A 27,769-nucleotide genomic window follows, 5' to 3' on the forward strand; every position below is an offset into this window, starting at 1 on the left:
CTAAACTAGCAGAATCTAAGATGGCTGCCTATCGGTCATCTTGTTGACGGATCGCAAAATGCAAAAATGCCTATACAAGGGTGGTTGTTGTTAACATAACAATGGTCGATACTATTGGATTGCCGTTACTGATGTTTGCGTTTGCAAAAATAGACAAATAGTTGCTAATGGCGGTTTTTTTCACATCTATTTTTATTTGACAAAAAAAAAAAAAAAATACTTTACAAATGGCCAATGGTGAATCCGGTCACTAAGATTTTGTTAAGCACTTCAGGGAAATTAATCAAATTGAATACTGTATATCTCTGACAGCTAAATTTATTTTATAATTACTGTCAACATTCGTATTTTAGTGACTATTTTCGTACAAATTGGTTTTTCTGTATGTCATAGCAATAATTGCCAATGCACAAAATAAGTACAGGTACGTTTAATTACAAAGTTAGTTTCAAACACAAAAATTGAATTATGTCAAAACCGAAACCTCATTGTTATGCATGTGTAATATTTCTGCAGGGCTGCATAGAGGATACACTAGACTAGAACAAATGTGCGTACCCGGCGTATAGACACGACCGAGTTGTCTGTGTAGAAGTCTTAAGAGTTACAGTACGGCAGCTAGTACCAGACCAGGAATAACTACTCATGACCTACATTTCTAGTCTTCATTGATACCATTCTCCCACACCTGGGGCAAGCAACTCTTCTAGCAGGTTGTCAGGTGAGGATCAGTGCAGTCTGGTGTGTACCAATTAACCTTCACTAGGGGATACACATGAATGACACACGAGTTGGAGATATTATAATGTCGTGAGTAGTGTGTTTTATAGCATGTCATGGGGTAAGTACCATTTTTAGTGAGTACGTATTTTCGAGACCCAATTTTTTTGCGATTTGATCTTAAAATGAAAAAAATCAATTTGTAGCGATTTTAAATTTTCGCGATAATGATTTAAGGATCGATATCATTGAACCATTTTTCAATATTTCGCGGATCAAAATTTCCGATCATAGCAATGTGCTGCGAAATTGCGAAAATATCATCCTCGCGAAAAATAACCGGCTTTATGGTAATTTACTACTTTCTGAACTCATTTGGAATTTATTTATTAATAAGGACTCCGAGAGATAATCTCTTCAAGAAATATCTAAGCATCCTTAAAATAGAAGTATTTAAGAGCGATATAAACGAAAATGTAATGTTATTTGCCTTTAAAATTTAAGTAAGTGATTACGTACTTAGAATCACCTTATATTTATCAAGTGCATCTACTCTTTCCTCTTACTCAATGTGTGTACGTTAAAAGTTAAACGTAAGTGTTCTAAGACAAATACCCTAAAATCTTGATAATAGCCTGATTCAGAAATAGGCTGGTCTTAAAAGTAAGCCTTTCTTACAGGCAAATGTATCTTGAAAATATGCCGGTTTTGAGAATAGGCCACACTTGAAAGTAAGCCCTGGATTCCTTCCACGGAAATTATTTAAAATATCTAAAACCTTATTTTATTATATTCACACATACATGTATATATATATAAATAAATATTTGTACTAATTATCATAAATAATCTATGTACTTTTCAATATATTTCTTTGGTTTAGTTTGAATATTCAATTCATATACCGATGAAATGTAAACTTATCATACTTAACAGGATAAATTACTTCGAAAATAAGACGGGCTTGAAGATAGGCCGGTACTGAAAATAGGCCGGTACTGAAAATAGGCCAGTCCTGAAAATAGGCCGGTTCTGAAAATAAGCTTGGGATTTCCTACCAAAAAGAATATAAGCCGTGGCTTATTACCGAGATTTTAGGGTATGAGACTTAAGCAATGCAGTAGTGATCAATGACGAGTCTTATAAAAAAAGATATGATGACCTAATATCACTGACGAGCTATTAAAAGACGAAACAGCTACATTGCACATGGTAACCCCAGCATCATTAACGAGTCATATCAAGATAATATCAGCTTTATGGTGTCCCTGACATCACTGACGAGTCATGAAAAAAGATAAAATCACTGAATGGATCGAGTTCTTAACATCACTGACGGTTTCCAGAAAGACAAAATCAGCTGTGATGTGCCCCTAACATCATTGACGATGTCTAGAAAGACAAAACATCTGTATGGTGTCCCCAAAATCATGGACGAGACATGAACAGATAAAATCAACTGAATGGATCAAGTTCTTTACGTCACTTCAAAAATCAGCTGTGTGGTGTCCGTAATATCACGGACGAGACGGCATGACAAAACAGTTGTATTTGCATTTTTTTACATCATTGACGAGTTCTAAAAAGAAGAAACAGCTGTATGGTGTTTCTAACATCACGGACGAACGGAATGACGAAACATTTGTATTTGTATGGTGCCCCTAACTTCATTGATGAGTTCTAGAATTTAAACGAAACAGCTGTATGTTAGTCCTATTATAAAAAGCGCTCAATACATAGTGTTTGTCTGATCATGCATTCAATGTCGAAACAATCAATATTCGCACATATTTTGTACCTTGTATTGTTAATTACCAGGTCAGATTGGTACGCGTGTGTATATTATACTAGTCCATGTGTGTATATACAAACACACGGTTCCACACAGTACATATATCAATAATAACTACAAACGTGTAAGTACTCCCAGTACACAGAAGACAGGTATTCATTCTACAGTAGAGTGTACGTGGGTAAAGATCAAGAAGGATAGCTTACTTAATACTACCGGAATAGTTGACAATGACTGAAATCACGGGGTAGGTAATTTGACGAAGATAATATGTCCTTGATGTTACAGCAGATTATTTTATGGTCATTTACATTTCTCATGTAACTTGTTCTTTCACATTTTCACTTAGGATTTCGGCATTTGTTTGTCATAATACTTCTTCCACATGTCCACCTAGGAATTGTTTTGGATTCGTTAACCATAGCACTAGTTAGGTGACAGTGAATGGACCGCAGGGTATATAATTTGACGAAGATATGTTGTCCTTTATGTTACAACAGATAACTTAATGGTTATTCGTATTTCTTATGTTACTTGTTCTTTCACAATTTCATTTAAGATTTGCATTTGTTTATCCTAACACTTTGGAGATAGATGACAATGAATGGAACCGCTGAGTAGGTAATATGAAGAAGATGTTCTGTCCTTGATATTTTATGGTTTATCACATTTCTTATGTAGGGTTGTCTTCAGTCATTCCGCATAGCATTTGTTTTGCATTTGTTTACCATAATACGTTGGGGACAGGTGACAATAAATAGAATAACAGGAAGTTAAATTTGACTAAGTTAATATAGTCTGTCGTTTATGCTAGCACAAACCATTTTTTTCAGTTCTCTTGTGTTGCTTTTTAATCAAAGCGTTTCGCATCAGTAGAGAATTAAAGAACGCTAAAATGCCTTCGTACACCTTTTAATGAGCTTGTATATGTGCTGTGCCCCTTTTATAGTTTTTTTGTGTTCAAACTAAACTTTTCATTGTAGATGGTTAGTGAGTATTTTATCAAGCGTAATAAATCTACCATGGACTATGCATTTGGATGCACTCATAAAACATTTTCGTCACGACAATTGACTACTGTGTAAACATTCGCAAAAGGAACAAACATTAACAGGACTAAAGTTTTACATTTATGCAATGGAATAATAAATGAATAAATATTTCGTCATCTTGTATATAAAACATATATGGACATGATAATAAGCTGTCACATTGTGTTGTCAGCATCATGCATATATACAACTATATTACCATAACTCCATCTTATCAATGAAAAGGTACTTATACAATAATGACCTGTAGTTTTGATTTTTAATTCTACAAAGCCGTAATTAATTCACCTATTTGCTTTAATTCAGGTCTACAAATAATAAATGCTGAATATTCTAACGACATTAAGAGTAAGATATTATTAAAACATATACTATATTACATTAGCAACCTTCATCGAAGGTGAATAGAAAAGAAAAATGTTTATCTTCAATTAAGAGAAATATATCATTACAATATATGCAACATATAATATACGTAAAATAGTATATATACAATAAAATATTACATTTCACATCGAAGTAGCTTACATCAAAGGTGTATAGAATACATCACTTTGTAACAGGTTATTACAAAGTATACAAAATATATGTAAGACTGTATATACACAAATTATTACATTCACATAGAACACATTTGCTTCCCTGCATTTAAATTCTATATATATATCATAGCCAGAAGGTCTGTTTAAATAATGCATCTTTTGTATTGTTTTAATGCAATTGAGATTTTATACTGTTTATTGTGTAACATTGCATTTGTAACATTTAAGAAATAAACGTGTTGTACATTTCACATTGCAAATAAATTGCTCTAAAACAAAACATAAATTAATACATTTACTCTAACTACATATATACGTGTATAAGTTCATCAGGTGCGTGGCGTATTGTTTTGCTTCCACTGGAATATGAAAGCGAGTTGATGAACTACTCAAAATAACATTCTCACATGGAAAAAAAAAAAGCCTACGAAGACTTGATCTCTTTTGAGTTTATTCTGTTCTACAATAAATAAAAATTTAATTCCTGTCAACTCATGTTTCTGTTTGGGTTCTCCAGTTCAAGGGCAGAACGAAAGAAAAAATGCCCTCGAGTATTCGACCTTATAAGTGGAGATTAATGACAGCGGAAGATTCGTGACCTAAATGGACGCTATTCCGGACAATCATAACAAAGCTGGTCACCTGATCTGACCGCTGGTCAGTAAATGGTCAGTTTGATATTTAATTGATCGTCTTAGTAGATCATTTCTAGTAACGCTTCGTTTGTTTTCAATGTCTAATTCACAGACCGAAGGTGTGTCAATAAGAAAGTCAATGATTGGTCAATAATGAAGGTGTGTAAATAAGACACTCGCTGATTGGTGAAAATGTAGGTGTGTGTATACATTCATTGCTAATATTGACACAGTCCTAAGGTAAAGCTTTCACAATACACATGTAGTTAGATAGGTCTCAAGCTCTTCGGTCATTTTGAATAGAGTATATTTGAAATGGTTTTCATAGATAGATAATAATCATTAAGGAATGGTGAAACATAGTTGTGTCAAATTACTATTGCGATAGTATCTTTGACAAATACTAAGGCAAGATAATTTCATTATAAAACTAACTAGAAATTGTTATGGGTGACCAATACAATCAACCAAATGTTTCTGCATCCAAATCATTGTATTCGGTATCCTTCAAAATCCCTATAAACCGGAAGAAGAAGAAGAAAGACGAAGAAGAAGAAGAAGAAATCCAATAAGCCCCCTCCCCAAGCTTATTGAATATTGCTTATTCTAAAAATAATGAGGGTACTTGAACAGAAAAAACAAATATACGTACGAATACACCAATGCTACCTAGATCGTTACATATCCTCGATCTAGTTAAAACCATAAAAACATAAGTGATGACTCATTATTCACAAACGGAAACAAAATCATTAAAATCAATATGCTAAACAAAGCGTGCATATCAGCTGGTCTGTATAACGATAATAAATTAATTATTAAAACCGGCATAATTTGACAAAGGATTATACAAAACAATAAAGCCTTGGACGAAACAAAGAGGTGGTTAGTTGTTTATGCTTAATATTCTATTAATAGGCCATTTAAGGGTAATATCCCTTTTATGCTATGTCATGGGAATTACGCTTGCTTTTTATGTTTTTTTAGCCTGCGGTATGTTCGTGTAATGTGTTCTTGTGATATAGGAAACTTTTGCCAAATTGATAGCGCTATCTCACTGAAGCATTCCATCAAAGACATCTAATGACACAGCCCACCAGGTCACATATCTTACTGACAATAAGCAAGCCTTTATACCGAATAATATATAGACACAGAAAATAATAATTATTTAAACACAGACATATTGAATTGAACCAGACGTTCCTAAAAATCAAGCATTTTCCTTTTCATTTTGTATACCATCAATACCAATAATACCAAATCCTGATCAAACATACCTGCTATATTACCAGGCCTTAAATGCTAACCAGTAACCTTTCATTAAACCCTAACCATCGTACTCATTTGTTCATATTAATTCCATCAGTAATGGATCAATGTTATGAAGTTATTACACTTGTCGTCGAGGTTCTTTTATATACCGTATTCATCTCTGATCCATTTTGGAACACATTTCCTTTTGTTAGTCATACTTCCATACAATGTCTAATAATACATTTATACAATCGATCTTATGACCGCCAATTTTGGTATTAACTTCCAGGTGTTAAGTTGATATATCAAAATTGCAAACTGAAACATATAGGATTTAAAAAAACTTAATGTAGATTTCTTAAATAACGCATCTTCGTTTTAGCTCTTATTAATACATGTATATTTTAAATCACTAGTTAGTGAAATCATATGTATTTTATCACAATTTCTTGCAGTGAACAAATGCAGATATTGCCTGGTATTCGACACTTTTCTGTTTTGAAGTAACAATGGATGCAATATCTTAAGAACCACTCCCGAGATGTTCTATCATCTTTTAATATGTTTCAGTGGGGCTGAGAGTTATGAGGAAGTTAAAAAGACAGCAGCCGACATCTTGACCAGAGTTAAATGTCGACCCGTGGTTGGGATAGTATGTGGATCCGGACTCGGGGAACTCGCCGACATGGTACAGGACGCCGAGACCATCAGTTATGAAGATATACCTGGATTCCCAGTCAGTACAGGTAAAATATATCAAACAACGATATATAGCCTTACGTTTTGACTGAGCCAATCACAGATTACTAGAATCTTACATGGGTCTGTGAAGTGGACAGGGATATCTCAATCCTTGTGAAAGATTTTGGCCGGTCAACCCGAGACTTGCCGAGGGTTGACGGCCAAAATCTTTCACGAAATTTGAGATATCCCTGTCCACTTCACAGACCCATGTTTGATTCTTGTTCTCCCATACTTAGTATGTTAAAATCAAAAATGATAAAACTTGGTTTCCAGCTTTTTCTTCGCGCCATTATCGCAGGAACGTCATTATGCGTAAAATTGATGGCGTCATCTACAATGCGCCGCAGTTACGCCGCATGTATTGATGACGTCACGTTATTGTATAGTGCGTGTGAGATGTCTTACACCCCCCTGTGTAAGATAGAGATATCTTTTCCCTAGCAACCACGGGATATCCCTGTGAAGTATGGGAGAAAACGTTATGTAATATGTCAATTGTTTTGATTGTCGAAACAAAGTCTAAAATTCCACGATACTTGATCTAGAGCCGGAAACTTAAAATAAATCATATGTACCTATGTTTAGCAATCTAATCGCAGCGAATTTTGAACAATTTACCACAATGATTATTTCGGGCATTCATAACTCTATAAACGAAAATTAGGGAATATGCTGCGTATTTTCAGTCAAAGATCAATTTATCATGTTATATTTGGAGGTAATTTATTATCTGATCGACACTTCAGCTTCATGATCTTATGTACTAAACATACAATTACTGATGAAAACATAGGCAACAATTACAATCTTCAGGATTGACATTTTGTTATTTTAGTTTAAAGGATAGGAATAAATTGGCAACGACTTTGTAAACTGGACACGGCTTTGTACATAAACCTGATTTGAAATTCGCCGAGGACATCAAGCAACACACCATGGTTATGTTTGGAAAACTGAACAAAATATTTATGTTTGGAAAACTGAACAAAATATTTATGGACAAAAAAAACCTACGGTGGATATATTACTAAAAGACACATGATTATAAAAGCAACACAGATATAATTAAATATGTAATAGGTGGATAGTGTGTAATACTATTACTGAATCAATTAATACATAAATCACTTACCTGTAAATCATTTTAAAAAAAGACTTTGTTGAACATAAGAGACTGAAAAAGATATTCCAAAACAAACAAACTGGCAAACAAAAATATATAAAATCAATAAAATAATATGAATAGAAAACCAATAACATCAATATTTGATATTCCAAAGTGGAAAAAAACCCAAACAAACTAAAAATAAGAAACTTCGTCAATGCAATTCATGAATGCTTCCATATCAAATACGGAGATAACGTGGATATAATACCAAGGTTGACCAGCGGTCAGTGTCACTGGACCCAGCTCTCGGACAGTATGACCTGAAGGCAAACTCTAAATGACAAATGCTTGGCCAAGTTACACAACTCATCCTGTCCTTTCTCATAAAAGAACAATTAGCTATAAAGGAAACGCGGAGTTCATATTGCGTCCATAAAAGTACTTTAACTCGACACTTGTGTCTTAGTCCTCCTAGTTCATCTGTAAACCAGGGTATTTTCGAATGCTCGAACTACAAATTTTTGCGTAATTTCGCAAAAATCTCAAATGCGAATTTGAATGTTTCGCAAATAATTGCATCAAACGTATACATGTAGATTAATGTACAGATGACTGTGTAAACCTTTGATCGCGGATTTATGTATTCGCAAATATTTTAGGCATATACACAAAAGGTGGTTTTAATATAGTAAAATACAAGTGTATGTCTATAAATACCAGCAAATAAAAAAGAAAATGGTCTATATAACCAAGTGGTCTTTATAGCTATTAACGCTAGTTGTTTCTGTACAGAAGTGATCGTTAGTGCAGGGTTTTCTGTATCTAAAAGAGATAAAACAGTATGTAAATAACATTGATGTTACCCACATCACTATCGCAAAAATTCTTCGTCTCTTCATTTATGGCTAAATGACACCCGCAAAAATAAAGTTGGGCCAATTAAAACCGACTAACAAAGTACAATAGAGTTATGTATTTTACTCTCGATTTAATCAGAACAGAAATATAGGAGACCAATCAAATTATTTTCAGCTGTATATTTTACTTGAATCAAAATCTATGATAATAATTTACCCCCAAAATATATCATCAAAATGTTATCAAACTGAACGTAAATTGGTCACAGTTCTAGCTACATAGACACTGTGGATATACATTGTAGATAATAAATCAAATTCTAATTATGTGTTATTTCGTAAGTTTTGACGTTGATATCTGATCTATCTTTTGACTTTAAGCCAATATTTAAAAAAAAATCTTAATTAATGGCAATCTTCCCATCATGATTTCGCAATAAATCTTCGGTACATATCCGGAATAAATTGTATTATGTAATATTGTAGTATACCGCTACGCGTCAATGAAAAATCAATACTAAATACAGTTTGAAGATATTTAAAGATTTCTTGATTGAATAAAATTATCTATCGAAAACACTGCTTTAAACCTTAAATGTAAAAAAAAATCAAATCTTTTATTCCCAGCATAAAGAGTACACCAAACCTTTCCAAACCCAAAGATAACCGGTTTTTCAAATTAGCCAATTACATCTAATGTACATGTACTTACAATCATACATATACGTGTCGTCATAAATAGAGTTTAAAACACAATTATAAGATTGAATTTACAATTACTGGACAGAGGATATAAAAATGTAAAGGCAAAACGATAACAAATTAACTCAGGGACACAACGTAAATTTAAACCATACAAATATGTATAGCCGATCTAGCTAATGAATATGTTTTATTCTTAAAGATAGTATCGTTTATCCCTGCTGAATCGCTCAACTTAACATGCTTCTTTACCGTTGATACTGGAATACGTTATGATGTTGGGGGTATCTACCTTGTGATATCGGAAAAGTGAATGATTTTATCACTTTAGTTGAAAAAAAAATATTAATTTTAAGCGATAATCTCACAGCTATATCGTCATTTGAATTTAAAATTACGGAAAAGCACGAAGTGAATAAAGCATGTGAATGCATTGTTATTGTTCTCATAGACTGACACTAATGTATTACCCCTAGTTCCAATTGAAACATGTTCTGCATAAGTGACAAACAAACACAGGAAAAAACGTCTGTATACTTAATGTTTTCATATATGAATATGTCATGATGGTTCTATGGATGTCAATTTAGGATCTTATCATTTCTCTTTTTCTAACTGACTTTCATCTTCCTAACGTCTCTTGACACCACCTCGCGTTTGACCTTCAGTTGAGTGTTCGCCCCTGTGAGGAAAGCTCGGTGTACTGTCCTCTGGCCGAGACACATCATAGTCTATTAAAATGGCAGTTTCTGCTCCTGCTTGGCGCTCAACATAAATGAGTGGGACGACTGGGTTGTTCGTTGTCAGTATAACATGACAGGGTAGGATTTTTTGGTACAATGCCTTTGGCGATATGCTTCCATTTTAAATGGGCAAGAGTGCGACTTTTACAAAGTCACATCACGTACTTCACACACGCAGCACATTGCATACAGAAAGACGTTACTTTAATCAACCATCCAACAATCTTTTTCGAGGTTTATTTGATTCGTATTAGATATTATCAATCTCTTGTCCTTTACAGTGGCTGGCCATGCCGGGAAGTTAGTATTCGGAAAGCTTGGTGGCAAACCTGTGGTACTTATGAAGGGGCGTGTTCATTTTTATGAAGGGATTTCAATACACAAGGTAAAGTTATTCCCATTTAATTAAAAACCGTTTCAGACAACATCTCCTTCAAGATTTCTTTACTTTAAAGAACTTCTTCTCTTACAATTCATCCTAGGATATCATTACAAAAGTTATAGAAAATCCCAAGTGAAAAAAAATTCCGTATAATGTTAATGGACTTTGACCCTTTAACGTTGTTTGAGTGGGTAGGGTATGCCACCCACTCAGTCAACTTCTAAAGATTTCCATTTCTCGGTCTTAGCCTCTGCAGACTCTGAAATCATCTATATTCTGTAAATTATTACAATTTATTAGCAGTTTGGTTTTATTACTAACCTAAATTTTGTTCATAAATTTTCCTTATGAAAATAGAGTACTTTGCATTGACGCTCTATAACTGATGAGATATAGGTTGAACATCATTATACAGCTGTAATCCTTCGTATCGCATCTTTTCTGTTTCTATTTCACAGACTGCCTTGCCTATACGGGTCATGAAACTGCTTGGCGTTAAGATTTTATTTGTAACGAACGCTGCTGGGGGTCTGAACCAATCTTATGAGATAGGAGACTTGATGATCCTTAAGGACCACATCAATTTGCCAGGATTTGCTGGAATGACCCCACTCCGAGGTCAGAACGATGAGAGGTATGACCCAGGAGTCCGTTTCACTAAGCCGCCTAAGTCAGGGACTAAACTTAGTCGGGACTAACTTCGGGACTAGACTAACTTTCCGACTAAAATACGTTACACTAAAGGGCGTAAGTTAGGTCCGGTCTAAAGTTAGTCCGAAATCCTAGGCCTGGCTAGAGGCAGGCCTAAGTAAAACACTAAGTCTCAACTATCCCCGTAAATACACAAAATTGTCAATTAATCATGCTTTAAATCATATTAAAGATGTATTACTTCAAAAGGAGCACTGTTTTGATGACTGAACATGATTCACTCACATGAAAACAACACCAATAAGCAAACATCGTTCTTCTGGCAGACGTGTACGCCATTTAGGTAATATTAATAGTAAATCAGGAAACCGGGAAAAATTGGAAAAAAAATGTTTCAAATCCAAATTAACATAATAAAAAGTGCGCGAGGGCGTCTGTTATCTGCATAATATCATTACTTTACAAATACTTGATTCACTGTAATGCATTAGTTTATATAGCTAAATGAAAAATGAAATGTCAGCATAAGCAATTTATTTACGGAATTAGCTGACAAATCGTATATTTCTCAACAAAAAAATATAAATAAATAAAAATAAAAATTAAAAAAAAAAAATTGATTGTATGGTGACTAGACTGGTTTATCATCTGTGACCGCAAGGTACATTGTAGCTCCATCGGTTTATGATTTTTAATATTACTTGTACATAAACTACATCCTTGATCTTATCGCTATACATGTATCTTCACCTTTTGTTACAAATCTTTATAGTACTTAAATACCACAAGTCCCTGTGTTAAACAGGTAGGAAAAATAGTCGATACCTTACAGTAGATCACAGGGATTTGAGAATTAGAAAAGTTTATATCAATGTGGACCCATCAGAGTGTCCATAGACCATTTTAGACGTACGTGTTAAGGATCTAGATTAAAATCTGTAAAATCGGTAGCTTAATAAGCATATTTCATTGCAAGAATATAAAACTAATCGTTTCAAAACTGTCCCTGACGACCATTCCGCTATTTAAGGCACATACAATGTACATACACGTAATTGTAAAGAAATTAGACTGGCCACCAGTCTCTAGAATATTCAAAAAAACACTAAAATTTGGCTTGATTATATTTGTCTCTACTACGTGCCTGATCCTAAGTTTTAAACTAAGGGGAGATAATCTAGTAAAGAACTCTACTGAGAAAGTCTTATCAGCAACTTAGGGTCTGGTGGCCAGTCTATAAAGAAATATACAATAAATATATTTGCATGTATATATAATATCAATTACGCGGATAGTTTTATCTCTCTATTGTCTAATTGATCCTCCGAAATAAGCATACACTATGTTTACATACAATATAGTTTTAAACAGGGGATCTTGGACTTGTTTGATATTATTATTTCATCTTCAGCTATCGATATCGATATATATGTATACAATGTATAACTTATACATGTATAATGTGTGCTCCAATGTTATAATAAATATCATTAATAAACGTTACTTTTTTGTTTCGGAAATAGAATAAACCTTTAATACCATCGAAAATATTTTTATTTCCTTTTTTATCTTCATAATGTGCGCGCGGCTGAACTGAAAGTAAGCAGTGCGCATGCTTACATCCTTGGTTACATCAGGACTAACTTTAGTCCAAATCTTAGGCCGTCGCCGACTTACGACCGGTCGTAGGCTGCTTGATGAAACGGAACTTAGTACTGACTAACTTTTGGACTAAAGCGCTTAGTCGGGCTTAAGTAAGGCCAAAAGTTAGTCCGTTTAGTGAAACGCAGACCAGGAGTCTATGATCGTGTACTGTGGCGTCGCGATGTCACAGGACCGCCTCGGAATGGCAAAGTCCGATTATATGTTTCAGTTACATTTTTGGCTTATTTATCTCGACAATGGGACTAATTCACGAATCACGTGATACCGTATAACGTTTGTGCGGGTCTATTGTTTCTATTGGTGATGGAATGACGTCAAAGATTATCATGCACGCTAAAGTCATTTCAGTGGGAAGATTACAAAGATTTACGTTCCATCACCACTGGAGATACTAAGCCCCGCACAAACGTTATCGGGTATTACGTGTTACGTGAATTAGTCCGATAAAACCAATATTGGCACAGTTTTTTCTTACACTACACAGGCAAATGTAACTAAGGTCTGAAAAATCTAAATCCAAAGGAAATTAAGATGGAAAATGGTATGAACATATCTAATTATGTACCTTGATCTCTACTTCATATTTAACCAATTACATCTGGATTTCTTTTAGATTTGGACCCCGTTTTCCAGCCACCTCGAAAGCGTACGCCAAGCGTCTACGCGACCATGCCAAGAGTACAGCCAAGACGCTTGGATTTGAAGGCTTCAACATCCACGAAGGAGTATATTGTATGTTGTCTGGACCATCGTATGAAACTGTGGCAGAATGTAGATTTCTAAACATGGTTGGATCAGATGCAGTAGGTAAGTATGTCTCGAAATTATTGTTTTCATCGAAAATAATGCACTGCACGTAGGGCGTTAGAATTGTGCCTGTTGCCCCCATTGCTTGACATAAAAGGCGACTAAATTTGGGATCTGTCTTTCATCTTCTGAGCTAAATAACTTTCAACGCCTCATTTGATACTACCTCACTTTTGGCCTTTAGTTGAACGCTCGTCCCTGTGAGGAAGGCTATGGGTTCTGTCCCCCGGTCGAGACACACCAAAGTCTCTTAAAAATGTCACTTCAGCTCTTGCTTAGCACTCTGTATAATGAGATTGGAACGACTGGTTTGTCTGTTAGCAATATAATGTGAACGAGTGGGGTGCGTTTCTTCCGTGCCTTTGGCAGTATATCCCCTTAAATGACCTGTCAAACTTAACTTGTTTATTGAAAATAGAAAATGAATGCATTAATTTACCTGTAGGTATGAGTACTTGTCCCGAGGTGATTGTGGCCGTACACTGTGGTATGGAGGTGTTCGGGTTGTCGCTCATCACTAACAAGGCCGTCATGGAGTACGATACAGAACAGGTCGCCAATCACAAGGAAGTGTTAGAGGCCGGGCTCAAGAGGAGTAAAGACGTGCAGAAACTTGTGGCGGCCATGTTGGAAACGCTAGAAATATGATCTTTTCTTAGATAGAACAAGACAATAATATTTGGGAATCTGTGATTTTATAATCTAAAGCGCTATCTGTTACGATATGATTGTTCTCAACTTCAGGATTCTGTAGTAGGTTCAAACTGTACCATACAAAGACTGAGAAATGTCGTAAAGTGCAATCAGTCGTAGTTATCCACGATTGTTCACGCTTCACTACACTTTGTTAAGTGTAGCAAGCAAAGTGCAATCAACTGTGACAATCCATACATATTCCACTTCAATGACTTCCATACTGTTTGACGCTATATAGTGAACTTGAGCCATTTTAGCGAAACTCAGTCTACGAAGGCAATCCATGGGTGTTTCACGCTACACTAAACTTTAGATGTGGTGAAGTGCAATCAACCGTCAGTAATAGTCTAATAAAGTGCACTCAACCGTGGTTGTTCATAAACGTAGCTAGTATAGAACTATATCCATTACCAAATATCCCTATAGTTGTATTTCTAGTGATATCAATGTAGTTTTATAAATGTAATATTGATATGAACTAAACGAAATTGTAAAAAATTAAAAGTAATTTCATGTGTAATCACAATTTTAAAGTTTATTCTTAGAATCTCAATATGAACTGAAATACGCCCACTCATGTATTTTTTCCTTAAACTCATTGTTCATAAGTATAAATTACCATATAATCGGTTATTTTAGTGGGTTGAAATGTTAAAAACATTTGCCCCTCGAAAATATCGTCTATACAGTTATAAGTTATATGTATGAAGACCTCCCTATCGATTTTATACATTGTATTAATGATATACATATTGTTATTGTAATTCAGGTTTTGTACATATTGGGTTTTTTTTCAGAAAATTAATTCATAACTGAAAAAAAGCGTTGTTTTTGTCTTTTGTTCTTCAAAATTGTTTCAAATAAGTGCGTCATTGTTCGTCTAATGTTTCTTTTAACATTTAAATTAAATCAGGATTAAGTTAATACATCCAAATGATTTTTTAAGTTTCCGCCCATCAATAAAATGCTATAAAAAACGTAACACCCCTAAAATACACATCAAAGTGTATGTTTTATAGAAGTAAATCTATGGGCGAAACTGACCACCTTGTAACACACCAAAATGACACAAACAAGTTCGTTCTACCACAGGCGGTTTGATCTATAGAAATACACTGTGTTATCCGGCCGGCCGAGTTATAGACCTTGATACAGTATTACATATATATAGAGAGATCTATATATCTATAGAGCCAAACGCCTGTGGTTGAACACAACATTATACAAATATTTCATGGGTTACTGTGCTCTAGTTCATAATATTTAACCCGAGGTGATGGTAATCAACAAATGTTATATTGCCTTCGGCCTCGTGCAATATAACATTTGTTGATTACCACAACCTCGGGTTAAATATTATGAACTAGAGCACAGTAACCCATGAAATATTTGTATGATATAATATTTCTTCATATAAAGATTGGTGTAAACAAATTATGAAATAAAAATATTTATTTTGCACAAAATGCATTAGTTTTTTTATAAATACTTTATTATTTGTAATGTACCAAATTTTACGACGATGTTTGAAATTTGCAAATTAGTTGGTCATTGATTCATCGGATCTGTTCAGGAAAAAAGAGGAAGAAGGCAAAATTTGAAGCTCAAGTTACATCATTTTTGCGTTTGTTTTCTCACACGTTTTAGTTCACCAATGGTAAGCTACACGTGTTACAATAAATAACTTTCTTTTGCTTCCCGAAAAGAAACGTTTGGTCGAAGGAGTGAAGTAAGAGTTACCTCCCTTGGGCTGTTTTCTTGTTCGGACAACTAACTGTAGCACCTGCATCACTTAAAAAGATAAAACAGCAACTTAACGATGTTATTTGACCTGGAAAAAAAGGAAGAAGAAATAAAACTGTGATAAATCATGTTGTAATGATAGTAATTCCCTTGGGGAAGTGGCTTTCACACTTTTCACTATGTGACAGGAGATCCGGGTTCGATTCCCGGTGGGAATTTCAGCACAATTGGTTTGTTTCAGCTTTTCGGTCAGATTTTCATTTCTCGGAATCTTCGTAACAACAGTGACACTTTTTAAACTCTTTACATACTGAATTATTCAAGGATGACACTCTGGATCTATCTTGTATATTGTTGTATTTTCATTTACTGAATTTATTGTATTTTTATTTTAAATCGTCGTCTCTCATATTGGTAATTTTAAAGCATTATAGTGTACAAATATCTAAAAAATAAAAATTTCTATCGAATTTCAACATCAAAGGTTTGTAAAACATAGTTAACCCCAGTAGTGCTGATTTATTATTAATTACTATTACTAATATTATTATCTAATTAACCGAGGATGGATTTATTTTATTCTCAGTAAATGTTATGTAAGTTGTACCTGTATTTTGCTACTTAAATGTATTATGTTGTATTATTTGTAGGCTTCTTCGCTTTTGGGAAGCTAATATTTGTAATCCGAACATCTTTGTTTTCTGAATCCCAAACTCACCTGTGTATCTTTGATTTAAATACTTTTCCTTGGATTTGGCAGCCAAAATGTAACATGACGCCATGAAATAAATGTGAGATTATTGAATAAATGGTTTTAAAGTACTTTCTTAGATAGTGCCACTTTGTCTAGCCACGAGTCAAGCTAAAATCGCATCCATTGCTTGTTATACTGATTTTAGACATTCCAAGGTTTTCCTTTCCAGGATGAGATGATATTTTTACCACATTAGAAAGTCAGAGAGCAACCTAAAGTTGCAATCACATTTAATGAACATATCATGACCCTCAGAGGCTAAGAAAATTAAAGGCTCACTACCTTTCCGAAACAGCTTTTATTTTTTTATAATGAGGGTGTAAACGACATTGATAATTCTGTAGCCACAAAACTTATAACCTAACCGTTTGTACTACATTCATCATCGCCTTCTGAACAGTTTAATAAAACGTTATTTGTGCCATACTTGGACGAAACGTTTTACAATATATTGGTTTTTTTCTTCAGTAATTTATATGAAAATCCTAATATTTGACGAATTAAGCCGTGCTCGATTTGTCAAGCTTTTGGCATTGGTAGTGCTATTTAACATTTTAAGTTATTCTATCTGAGAGGAACGCCCTTTGTACTCCAAAAAATGTTTAAAAAACCAAAGACCTCTTTTATAAGATATTTCAAGAACTTGTTAAGATTTAAAATATATTTCTTTTAGCAGAATATCTACAAAATAAACATTGCAGAACGCCTTTGTCGATTGCGTGCCCCGGAAGAGATCAGCTTTTCCCAGAGGAGAATCGAGCAGCCTCATTTTTCAGCAATGATTTTAATGCACTTGATGCTACGTCTTTCAAATGAAAACCTGGTGGTATAAATGGCAAACAAAAATTCGCAAGTGACACGTTTGATTAATGTGAACTTAAAATAGCTTGGTGATGCTATCAAAATAGTCTGCAACCCAAATTCTAAAATAAATTAAATCGTTTGACCTTAATTCGTTTTTAATTAAGCAAGCAGAGGTCATTCGAGATATTCAGGGTCATGCATCTGCACGCGTCGTTCCACGTCATTTCCGCTTAAATTTCGTCGTTTTCTCATACAGTTAGATACTACGGTACCAGGGAAATTGAACAGCTCAATTTGCGCAGCATAAATAGCATTTCTAAGAGTTTTTTTTTAATTTGGTAACAAACACCACTAACCCTACTTCCTTTATCTATCACGTACTTCTTCTAGGTTGGTAGTTTATCTCTGGGAGCTTTGGCTTTTCGCCGTCCCTTAAACAATGCGCGTCCTTATGTCACCTAGGCTTAATCATAAAGCAGCCAATATCAAAATAATGAAAATGAGCATTTTAACACAAGCAAGATTTTGAATTTTTAGCAGGATAGTCGCCATCTTAGTTTTTATTCATCTATGATTTGATGATTTAAAAATAACATTATGGAAGAGAGGGTATTATATCTTCATGTTCCAAAATAGCTCCCGTATGCATGGATGATATGAGCTACACCGAATCATCTGTCTCTTGAAATGAGCTCCTTTCCTTTTTTGTCGTTTATTGATACGCTTATTTTACAGACAGAACGGAATCCTTAATAAATGTGGTAGAAATGCAGCCATCCTGGTCGCAATGGGTTTTCATGTTTGTTTTGCATGCATCGCCAACATTTTGGACTTATTCCATTATTAAATTAAAAAATTACACCCAGCTAACCTTGTCTTAGGTTGTAATTCGCTATTTTAGCCATTTTAATCATCCTATCACTCTCTTCGCTTCGACTCGTTTTCCAATTCAACTGGACGGTGATTTCAAGATTCGTGATGATCGATCACTACCAGGATAGCTGCAATATTGTAGCTCAAAAGACTTTTAGACAGAAAATGGTGTTGTCTTTAGAGCTACAATTGGTGCCTATTACTGCTAATGGAGCAAAGTAATGATTATGCAAACCATTATAAAACGCTTGTTTGCATTTTATCGTACTTGTTTGATATCGCTGACCTACAAGGCAATAAAACTGAACCACATAAAATATAAAATTCTCATTGAGGCATTATTTTTTACATAATACATATGAAGGTCTTTCTGAAGGGAATTTATACGGCAAGTCCACAAATTGTGAATTTGACGTCTTGTGAGCGGTACGGTAGATATTAAGAATGGTAGTTATGTTCGTTTTGGACAAAAATAATATGTAAATGCATGTATACGCCTAAAATAATTGGAAACCTACAAAAAAGTATAGAAAACTGTGCCCGAGTGATTTTCAGAGGCAGTGCTCCACTACGACACATAGGGACCAATCCGTACCCGGCCGAAAGGTATAGTAGGCCGGGTACGTATATTCGTTCTACATTTCTACCATATCTATCAAGAAGTCCGTCTCTAAAATGAGCGTATCAACAAACGACAACAAAAGGAAAAGGAACAGCTCATTTTAAGAGACAGATGATTCGGTCTAGATATGAGCCTTCTACAATTTTCTTTACACATGGCACTGATAAACAGATGTGCTCCCTAAGAATATTACATCACATCACTTCAGGGTCAGGGAGGAGCTTGTTTTTCTCCGCCTACTGATTAAACCTTTATCAGTAAATATGACGAATCTGACTCCTTTTGATGTTTGTTAACGATAGATGTATCTAGTTAAGGAAGAACAGACGAAATGTAGACTGATACATCTATGTGTATAATGTGTTTTGATAAGGCGAATGGAATAGATAGAGACCATAACTTTCCTCTTAGGATACTCGACCGGCTGATTCTACATCGATAACAAGTTTATGTACAACTTGCTTTATAATAATGAAAGTTTGCGATAATATGAATCATGCACGGTATGGGAAGGGCAAAGCTCTACTGGTTTATTTTAATTTCTTGTTCATGTAGAAGACATAATTTAGAAATAAAAGAACGTACTTTAAACTGTGGAAGTATATGATATAATGATTGTCCAGCATAAAGTCAAAGAAATGAACGCAAAGATTCGGATTTCTCCTGTGTCCATGCAAGTCATGGAGTGCCGCGTATGCAATCGTATGATTTCGCGCCATTTGTTGACGTGATGTGACGTCATGATTCCTTGTGCTCATCTTCTCTTGGTGGATATTTTTACTGCATTCCATATCTTTTAATTTTCAAAGAGGGCATTTATGTTTGTATTACACTATGGAATCGACTATACAAAAACATATTTTATCAATAGTAGATAGAGTTTCGAAAAGAAAATAGGAAATAAATGTTTGGTATTTGGACTGAGCACGTCTGTCTCTGAAACACATGCTGCGGTTATATTTCAACACTAACTGGAAAGAACTTGAAATATGTTAAAAGCATCGACATGAGAACAGATATGTGGAAATACAGCATTTTCCATTCTTAAAATGCATTTCCTTTGTTGCATCTTGGCATATGCATGGTTAAAAATGGTTTCAAAATTTAAGAAAAAAAAGATGGGCGCACGGAAACTACTATGTCCCCATACGTCTGTAAGTTTCCCTATCTCTAATATGTTCAATATAAAAGTGATACGGCTTTCAAACAGGAAATTCGTACTTTTTAGTCTCTGAAATGTGCCAAGAACTTTCATTCTAGAAAACGTAGGAACATTTAATTTTCTAGAGCTTACTTAGCATTCTTTAAATACAGGCAGATCTAGTGTAAGTATTTATGGGACTATACCTGTAGAACGCTTGTTCTTGTACATTGGCAAAACTAACCAATTATGAACCTTGTTGAAATTAAAGTATTGTATCGTACCACCCAGGTAGAATTGAATGATGATCGATATCACTATTTCATATTCTACTTTTTAACGACCTTTTTTCAGGTGAAACTCGAGAAATTGATAAAACACGAGGCCGGAGGGTTGATAAATGTATAATGTCACCAGACAGTGACAGTTTTTGGGTTTTTATATATACTTTATTTTAATGTATGGAGTTTATTTAAGAAATGGTAAGTTACATCATTTCATGAATGTTAATTACAAGAAAAACGATGGCCTAAGGACACCACCCTGATGAACCCGTCCGGGCAAGCGAAGTATTAGTCCGGTGGTTACGTCACGTGATATTAGCTCAGTGAGGAAAAAGACATAGAACACAGAAATATCTACATCAACATGCTTATATGGAAAATCAGAAACAACAAACATTTCTTTACACAATAACCGAAAACTCTACTTCTCAATGTCTTTAAACAAAAGAGAGTACACTCGATATGCGATACTGCCGAAATATATTATTATTACAACTGCTTTCGGGAGTCACGATCCCATTTTAATATTTCGAAGGTACTTCTCTCTTGCTTCAATTCGTTAATTTAATATCCAGACACAAAATCTGGGAGAATGCGTTCTCATTCTAAGGGCATCAAAGGCCGTTTTGGCCCAATAATTGGACTTTTTTATTTCCGCACCAAGGTAGCCCGTGTGTAATGGCACTTAAATGTAAAGTTTTGTGTTTAATTTCCGAAGATTGCCGGAAATTTCCCCGTGATGTTGCGACTTAGCTCTAGTATCAGGAATGCCATGATGCAGACTAATTAGTCAAACTAATTGTTTACATATATACTCCTGTCTCCGTTTCTGAAACCACAGATTAATTAACTGTAGTTAGATATCTCCTGGGAGAGATTTAAGTGTTGGGAGACAGGATTTATTTCCTTTATTTAATCTCGGTAATACCTAGATTGAGAAATAAATCTGATTTAAGTTAAATCCACATCTCCCTTGATACCCATCAGGGATTTATATTTTACATATCGTATCATTACAGTCACTTAAGGTCGACGTCGGAAGACTTAGAAGATGTCGTTCAATAAGTTTAGAATAACAGTTATGGTAAGCAGTAAAGGTTATTTTTCCTGTTTTGAGAATTTCATGACTCACACTCTGTTGTCGTTATGCTTTCAGAAATATAGAATATTGTTCACATTTTTATATACAAAAAAAATAAATAAGTAAATAAATGAATAAATAAATAGAAAATTAAAAAAAGAAAAAAAAAAAAAACACACACACAAAAAAAAAACAAATGTACACCGCGTAGTTCGAACGACATACATTTATTTCTAATATCTTCCTTCTCTGTGGAGTATTTTTCCCAAAGCTTAAAGAATTATCTTTCAATACCAAAACATCGATTACTCTCTTTTTAATCTTTCAGATTGATTTTTTTCCTCAGTAAATTAGAGGAATACCAGGGTTGGGACCCTGAGTCATCCCTCTTGCAATATGCAGCCTCTCACAGGAGGTCTCTTTCACTACTTTCACTCGATCGCTTTCATTTCGTCATTTCAATTTGCTGCATTCATTCTTTACACGCATTCATACACACAAAAATAGAGTTATGTAAATTTCAATTATTAATAAATGATAAACTTCTCTTTACGGTTACTCACTGAACTTAAATGAGACACAGACAAAAAAAACTTACTAAAAGTCAGTTAGATGGTAGTTTGTTTAAATGAACATCGAATTTACAGCCAGAATCATCTAAAAACGGCCTCCAATGTATGTAGAATGATGCGTGTGTGAAGTGCGTGCGTGTTTTGGGAGACTGCGGTATATTCGTCTATTGCCGTTTTTATAGTCTATCTCACTGAAGCATACCGCTATCTTCAAACTGCACAAGTAAAGTAAGTTATATCGTTAGACTATGCTGCACCTATATAACATGTGTTTGCCATGGCAAATTGATAGTCTAGGATGCTTGGGAAAACTCCACGATAAAAAAGCTGATTTATTTCTGAAGATCTGTAGTACGACAGACCGTGCTCCAGTTCAGACACCTGATCTTGTTTTAAAGGAGAGTTGTATTATGTAAGAGTACAAGTAATACAAATGCCTGGACGAGATAAAAAAACACATTTACATTTAGCCTTCATTTAATTAACTAAGTAAAATTGGAGCAACGACCACTCAGGAGAGATATCAAGCCGCATTATTCCCCTAGTCTTCACTTACGTGAAGAACCGAGAGGTGTTTTAACATTGAGAAAGTACGAAAATGAAAAAGTCATTGTTGATGACGTTTTATTCTTTCTTTCTTTTAAGAGTTTCATAGACGATTGATCGGATTATTATTGAAACGCATTCTAAATAATGAAAACTGTTTGAAATGTAATTGTCAGATTAAATCAAATGTTTTTCCAATCTAATCTTAATCGGTCCATCAATGTTTAATCAAAATAAATATATCAAAATATTATTTCAACATTCTATCAAGCCAAGACCTAGCAAAATATTAGTGAAATTAGAATTTTTTTTTCATTTTAGTCAGTTACTTGCATACAACATCTTAAAACCCTTTTATATTTTTAAAATTCGTTTTTGTAAAAAAAACCTGACTGATTTCACCCACTGATGTAGGTTTTTACGTATATTAGTTGATGAAAAATACTATTGATAATCATAAAAGACGGTAGACATCCCACAAATATCGAGGAATTCCGAGCTACGCTCTACATGTCGAAGTGAAACAAGTTGTTTGAGACACCATTAGTTCACATTTTCTGGTTTGAACTATGCCGCAACAAAAAAAATTGACGCTTAGATATGACTAAATTTGCCTTATCTGTTTTAGTCAAAGACCATGGTAACAAACTTCCAGGTATAAAAATCAAATCGATATTAGTTGATGATTCATTTTTATGTAATACACTATTAATCCTCCATTATCAACCATAACTAATTTCGTCTGTTTAAAAACCGAAAGCAGAAGTACAATCTGATTCGCAAATACTCTTCACTTTTCTCCAAGTAAGTCTTGACATCGATAGACTAGACTGCAATCTTGTTCCACCCTGAATTGTCTAGAAACAGAAGGAATCCTAAAGACAAATTCACCGAACCGATTGACACCGAATTCAAACTCGTCGAAACAGTGCATGGAGTCCTGATAATATTCTTTATGATGAATTTAACCTGAACAGATTGTTTCAAACGCATTTTCTAATATCAAATTGTGCGTTTAGGGAAAAAAGGCGTTGCTGATATTTATATAACTTATGACCAATCATTTTACTCATGCACGACAATGAACTATATCAAAACGATGATATTTTTGGCATGAACGCCATATTAAATGGGTCAGTATAGCATTTCAGATGGACTCTATATCCGGTACGGCGGTACCGACAAAGGAAACCTGGAGTGATCAATGGTGACCGACTAATGGGCCTTGTCCAACGGTATGATCACATCCTGTTGTTACTGCTATTGCCTGTGTTATATCAACGAGGTTTCTAAAGAAAATGCGGTTATTTTGTTCAAATTATTTTAATAGTCGAGGTTATTCAAGAACATATCAGGTAAAGGAGTCAAAGAAAGTAGGAGTGCGCGGAAGAAAACACACCAACCAACAGAACATGCAATTCCAGGAGTGCAGGGCTTGTGGTTGTCCAAGGCCCATTAGACGGCAGTGTACATGATGATGCTATGACACTTAACCACAAATTTGTTACCTTTGTCTTGACACCATTGTTAGCGGTTTGCTTATTGTGGCACGTTTTGATTATTTACGTTCAAAATGTGTGGTTGCGCAGGGTCATAAAAACTAGGATATAATTTGAACGATACATTGCACCAATGGCTGTTGAGATGAGATTTAAAACAGTCAAGGGTAGGTAACTCTACTACATTATTAGGTAGCGAATTCCAATTGTCTAACAACCCTTCTGGCAAAAGTGCCTTGAGTAAGTCTGGTCCTGCTCCGTTTCTGATGTAACTCCTTGCTATTACCTCTAGTTATTTACTGTAGTAAAGAAGATTTTGGAAATCTTTGTCTAGTTTGCATTTCAGAATATTTTATTATCAGATGTTAAAGACAATGAAAATTTGTCAATCGTTCCTTACAAATTCCTGTTTCTTTAATAAGGGCTAATAATAGTACCTGCTGTCCTCTTATCGGGTCATAAGCAATATCTTATGAATAAAGGTTCGAGATTTCAAGATTTTGTTTATAAATATAAAATGAGTGAGGTTATACCGTAATGAATTAGTTCAACGAACGGGAAGACACGTGAGGTTTGTTTTTAGTCATGAATTTTTTTTCTCATGCAAATCCGTTTTGAATGACAAATAACAATAGAACTACTGACAGTTCAAGGTCATAATATCAAATTAAATGGAGATACCACTGTCTTTGTAACAGCGATATCTCGGTCAATGTTTTGAATTACTGCACATGTAATTAGAATGTATTGCTTTCGTTACCAACATAGCAAAAGAAATTCGTTCTGGTCTGGATAATGGGCTCATTTGCTCCATGAAATGCAATAAATTGCAAGGTTCTGAACACAATTTCAAGTACAAGATGCGACGTTCAATATGGTTACTTTTGTATGCTTTAGAAAACACAGTGTCGTCAACAACACGTGGAGCGTGGCGTTTATATCAAATTACTCAAAACAGGCAAATCGACTATTACGTTGTACTCTCTTCTATAAAAAGGAGATTACATCAATATTCTGCAATAAAATACTATTAAGATAGGCATGTGTTCCTCGTTTCAGGAATGTAAATGACTGTTGCATTGTGGTAAATCATTCGGGATGACGTCATACCGGAAACACCCAATCATCTTTATGTTTATTTTTTCTCCGTGCTTCATTGATAACCATTTTCCATATACATTTCAATTTACCAAAGGTACATGTATCTAATGTTGTTACGGCGGTTTGAAATTCAAGGTTAAAGCTCTCATGCGTATCACTAGCAGATATGTAACATGTGAGGGGTTCCGTTAATCATTTGTGCCTACAGTCTGAAGTAATTAAAGGGAAATTTATTAGGGAGATTTAATGGCATTTTCGTAACTTGTCCAGCTGTTGAAGGAAAACAGTAATGAAAACAAATGGGCACGCTTACTACAGCAGGCGAAATGGCAAACTGGTTTTTTTGCTCCAAGTAATGAACATATCAGAAAGTTTCAAAGGTTAAATTTTCTTTTTCTTTTCTTTTTTTCTTCGATGATATTGCTTGGCATTTTATCAACAGTTGCTATTTTGTAAACAAATAAATTAATAAACAAATAACCTCCCTAATCACATTTAGTGACAAACTTCACAAACCCACAAACTTATTTAATATCAGAAATAGACTTTCTATAGGATTTTGTTATCTTGAACACAATTATAATGCTTAAACATATTAATTCGTGTATTGCATTACTGATAATATGCAAACCAGTCTTTCCACTTCCTTCCACTATGAGAAAGAGACTCGGCACGAACATACTGCAGTCTCCCAAAACACACATGCACTCATCCTGTTAAATACGCCGTATACAGAAAAGTTAGCCTTTTCGTGACCTTAGATGTGAAATGGACGCTAAACCAACCAACTAAAAAGATTGGTATTACGTTCCTTAGAGCGATGAACATGTCTCCGGTGTTTCCAATGGCGGTGCCATTATATCCTTAATTATCTGAATGTGTTCGGTGCTTCGCCGGAAGTCATCTTACTAGGCGGCTAAACTAATCTATCCAGCCAATGAAAATATGGTCTATATTTCATAGTTGAGTCCCTCAATAATTAACAACCGTATCCCATTTCTTGTTTGCCTCGACTCTATACATTGCCTGTGTCCAGATTTGCCTTAAAGAATAAGCTTACGTAATATATACGAAGCCATGCCTTTTTGGCTAGGCCTCGGCCATAGTATCTTTCTAATGTAATAAAAAGTCTGGTATTACCAAAATGTGAATTGAAAAAAGCGTAAACATGTCAGCTACTACCCCAGATATAAATAGGCAGGAGACCTCTAACGTTTAACGGCGTAACGAAAAATCAATGATGCGAGACGATGATCAGATGATGTTGTCTCTCATGCGGAATTGCACATGCTGTTTCAGAATAGTAGTGTATAACTTGTAGCAATTAAACATAAACAAGAAGGTGTTGTAAAATAAATTTAAACCAATGGTCGATATAAGCGGACTCTGAATGAGTCTAACCAGCTAAGGAAGTCCCATTATGTTCAGTAGAAAATTACTATATACTGTGAGCTTGGATATTTTCGAGAGTTCCTATTTTCGCGATTTGCATGCGTAAAACTTTCACGTTGTTATATCGCGATAGATAAAATGTCATACTCTTGACAAAAACAGTTTATACGCATTTACAGTAACCATTGGGTTTTTTTCGCGGATCAAACAATATATGTATCTTTAAATAAATAAAAAATCAAATTGGATATTTGGCGATTTTGACAATTAAGCAAGAAGGAAAATTAACTTTTACAGCATTTTGAGACCAGGCTTAAAGAGAATTAAAGATTAATTCATCAATAATTGTATAGGAAATTATTATTATATTTTTTTTTTTTTTTTTTTTTTGCGACAAGATCGCAAAAATAATATCTCTGCGAAAATAATATCCCTGCATAAATATACCGGTTAGTCGTACGTGATTACGCAATTGACTTTTATTTTATCTCACCTTCTTGTAGGATCTTCACTATATTTATCTTGCGTTAAGTGCGAAGAAATCACGTGTTTTTATTATACATTTAAACAAAGGAAGTAAACAAACATTTTGTGACGAATGCTAGTTGTGAAAGCGATAATGGGTTAAGTCATGTGACCTCGTAAGTGGTCATATAATGCTATTAAACTAACACTAAGGATATTGTCGCTTTGAATGATGTCATTGAAGACGAAAACACTTCAGAAGAATGACTTTTAAGAATACCACTTATGAAGAACGCAGGAAATTACGTTCTCTGTCTCCATCCTTGAAAACAAAGAACATGGTTTTATTTTCTTCCTATACCAAGCGTGAAATAACATAAACAAGCAATAAATATCATATCAACACATGTGATGGTTATCAAATTAAGTAGCCGTTGATTAGTCGAGGTGTTGTTTGTTTAGATGTCAGTAATAAAATCTTTCTTTAGCCTGTTGTTGAAGATAAAGGAGGGCGTTTTATGACTAACAATATAAGCTAG

At 34.5% G+C, this 27,769-nt stretch overlaps 1 protein-coding gene across 1 annotated transcript; it reads left to right on the plus strand.

Annotated features, from left to right (window-relative positions):
• Positions 1-2,600: 2,600 nt before the first annotated feature.
• Positions 2,601-16,905, plus strand: LOC138308850 (purine nucleoside phosphorylase-like). Its single transcript, XM_069249879.1, has 6 exons — positions 2,601-2,759; positions 6,569-6,744; positions 10,434-10,537; positions 10,993-11,168; positions 13,464-13,657; positions 14,103-16,905. The coding sequence occupies exons 1-6, from the start codon at positions 2,743-2,745 to the stop codon at positions 14,303-14,305; spliced, it is 870 nt and encodes a 289-aa protein (XP_069105980.1). The 5' UTR covers positions 2,601-2,742; the 3' UTR covers positions 14,306-16,905.
• The last annotated feature ends 10,864 nt before the right edge of the window (positions 16,906-27,769 follow it).

Source organism: Argopecten irradians, chromosome 15, assembly GCF_041381155.1.
Source record: "Argopecten irradians isolate NY chromosome 15, Ai_NY, whole genome shotgun sequence".
Lineage (NCBI taxonomy): Eukaryota > Metazoa > Mollusca > Bivalvia > Pectinida > Pectinidae > Argopecten > Argopecten irradians.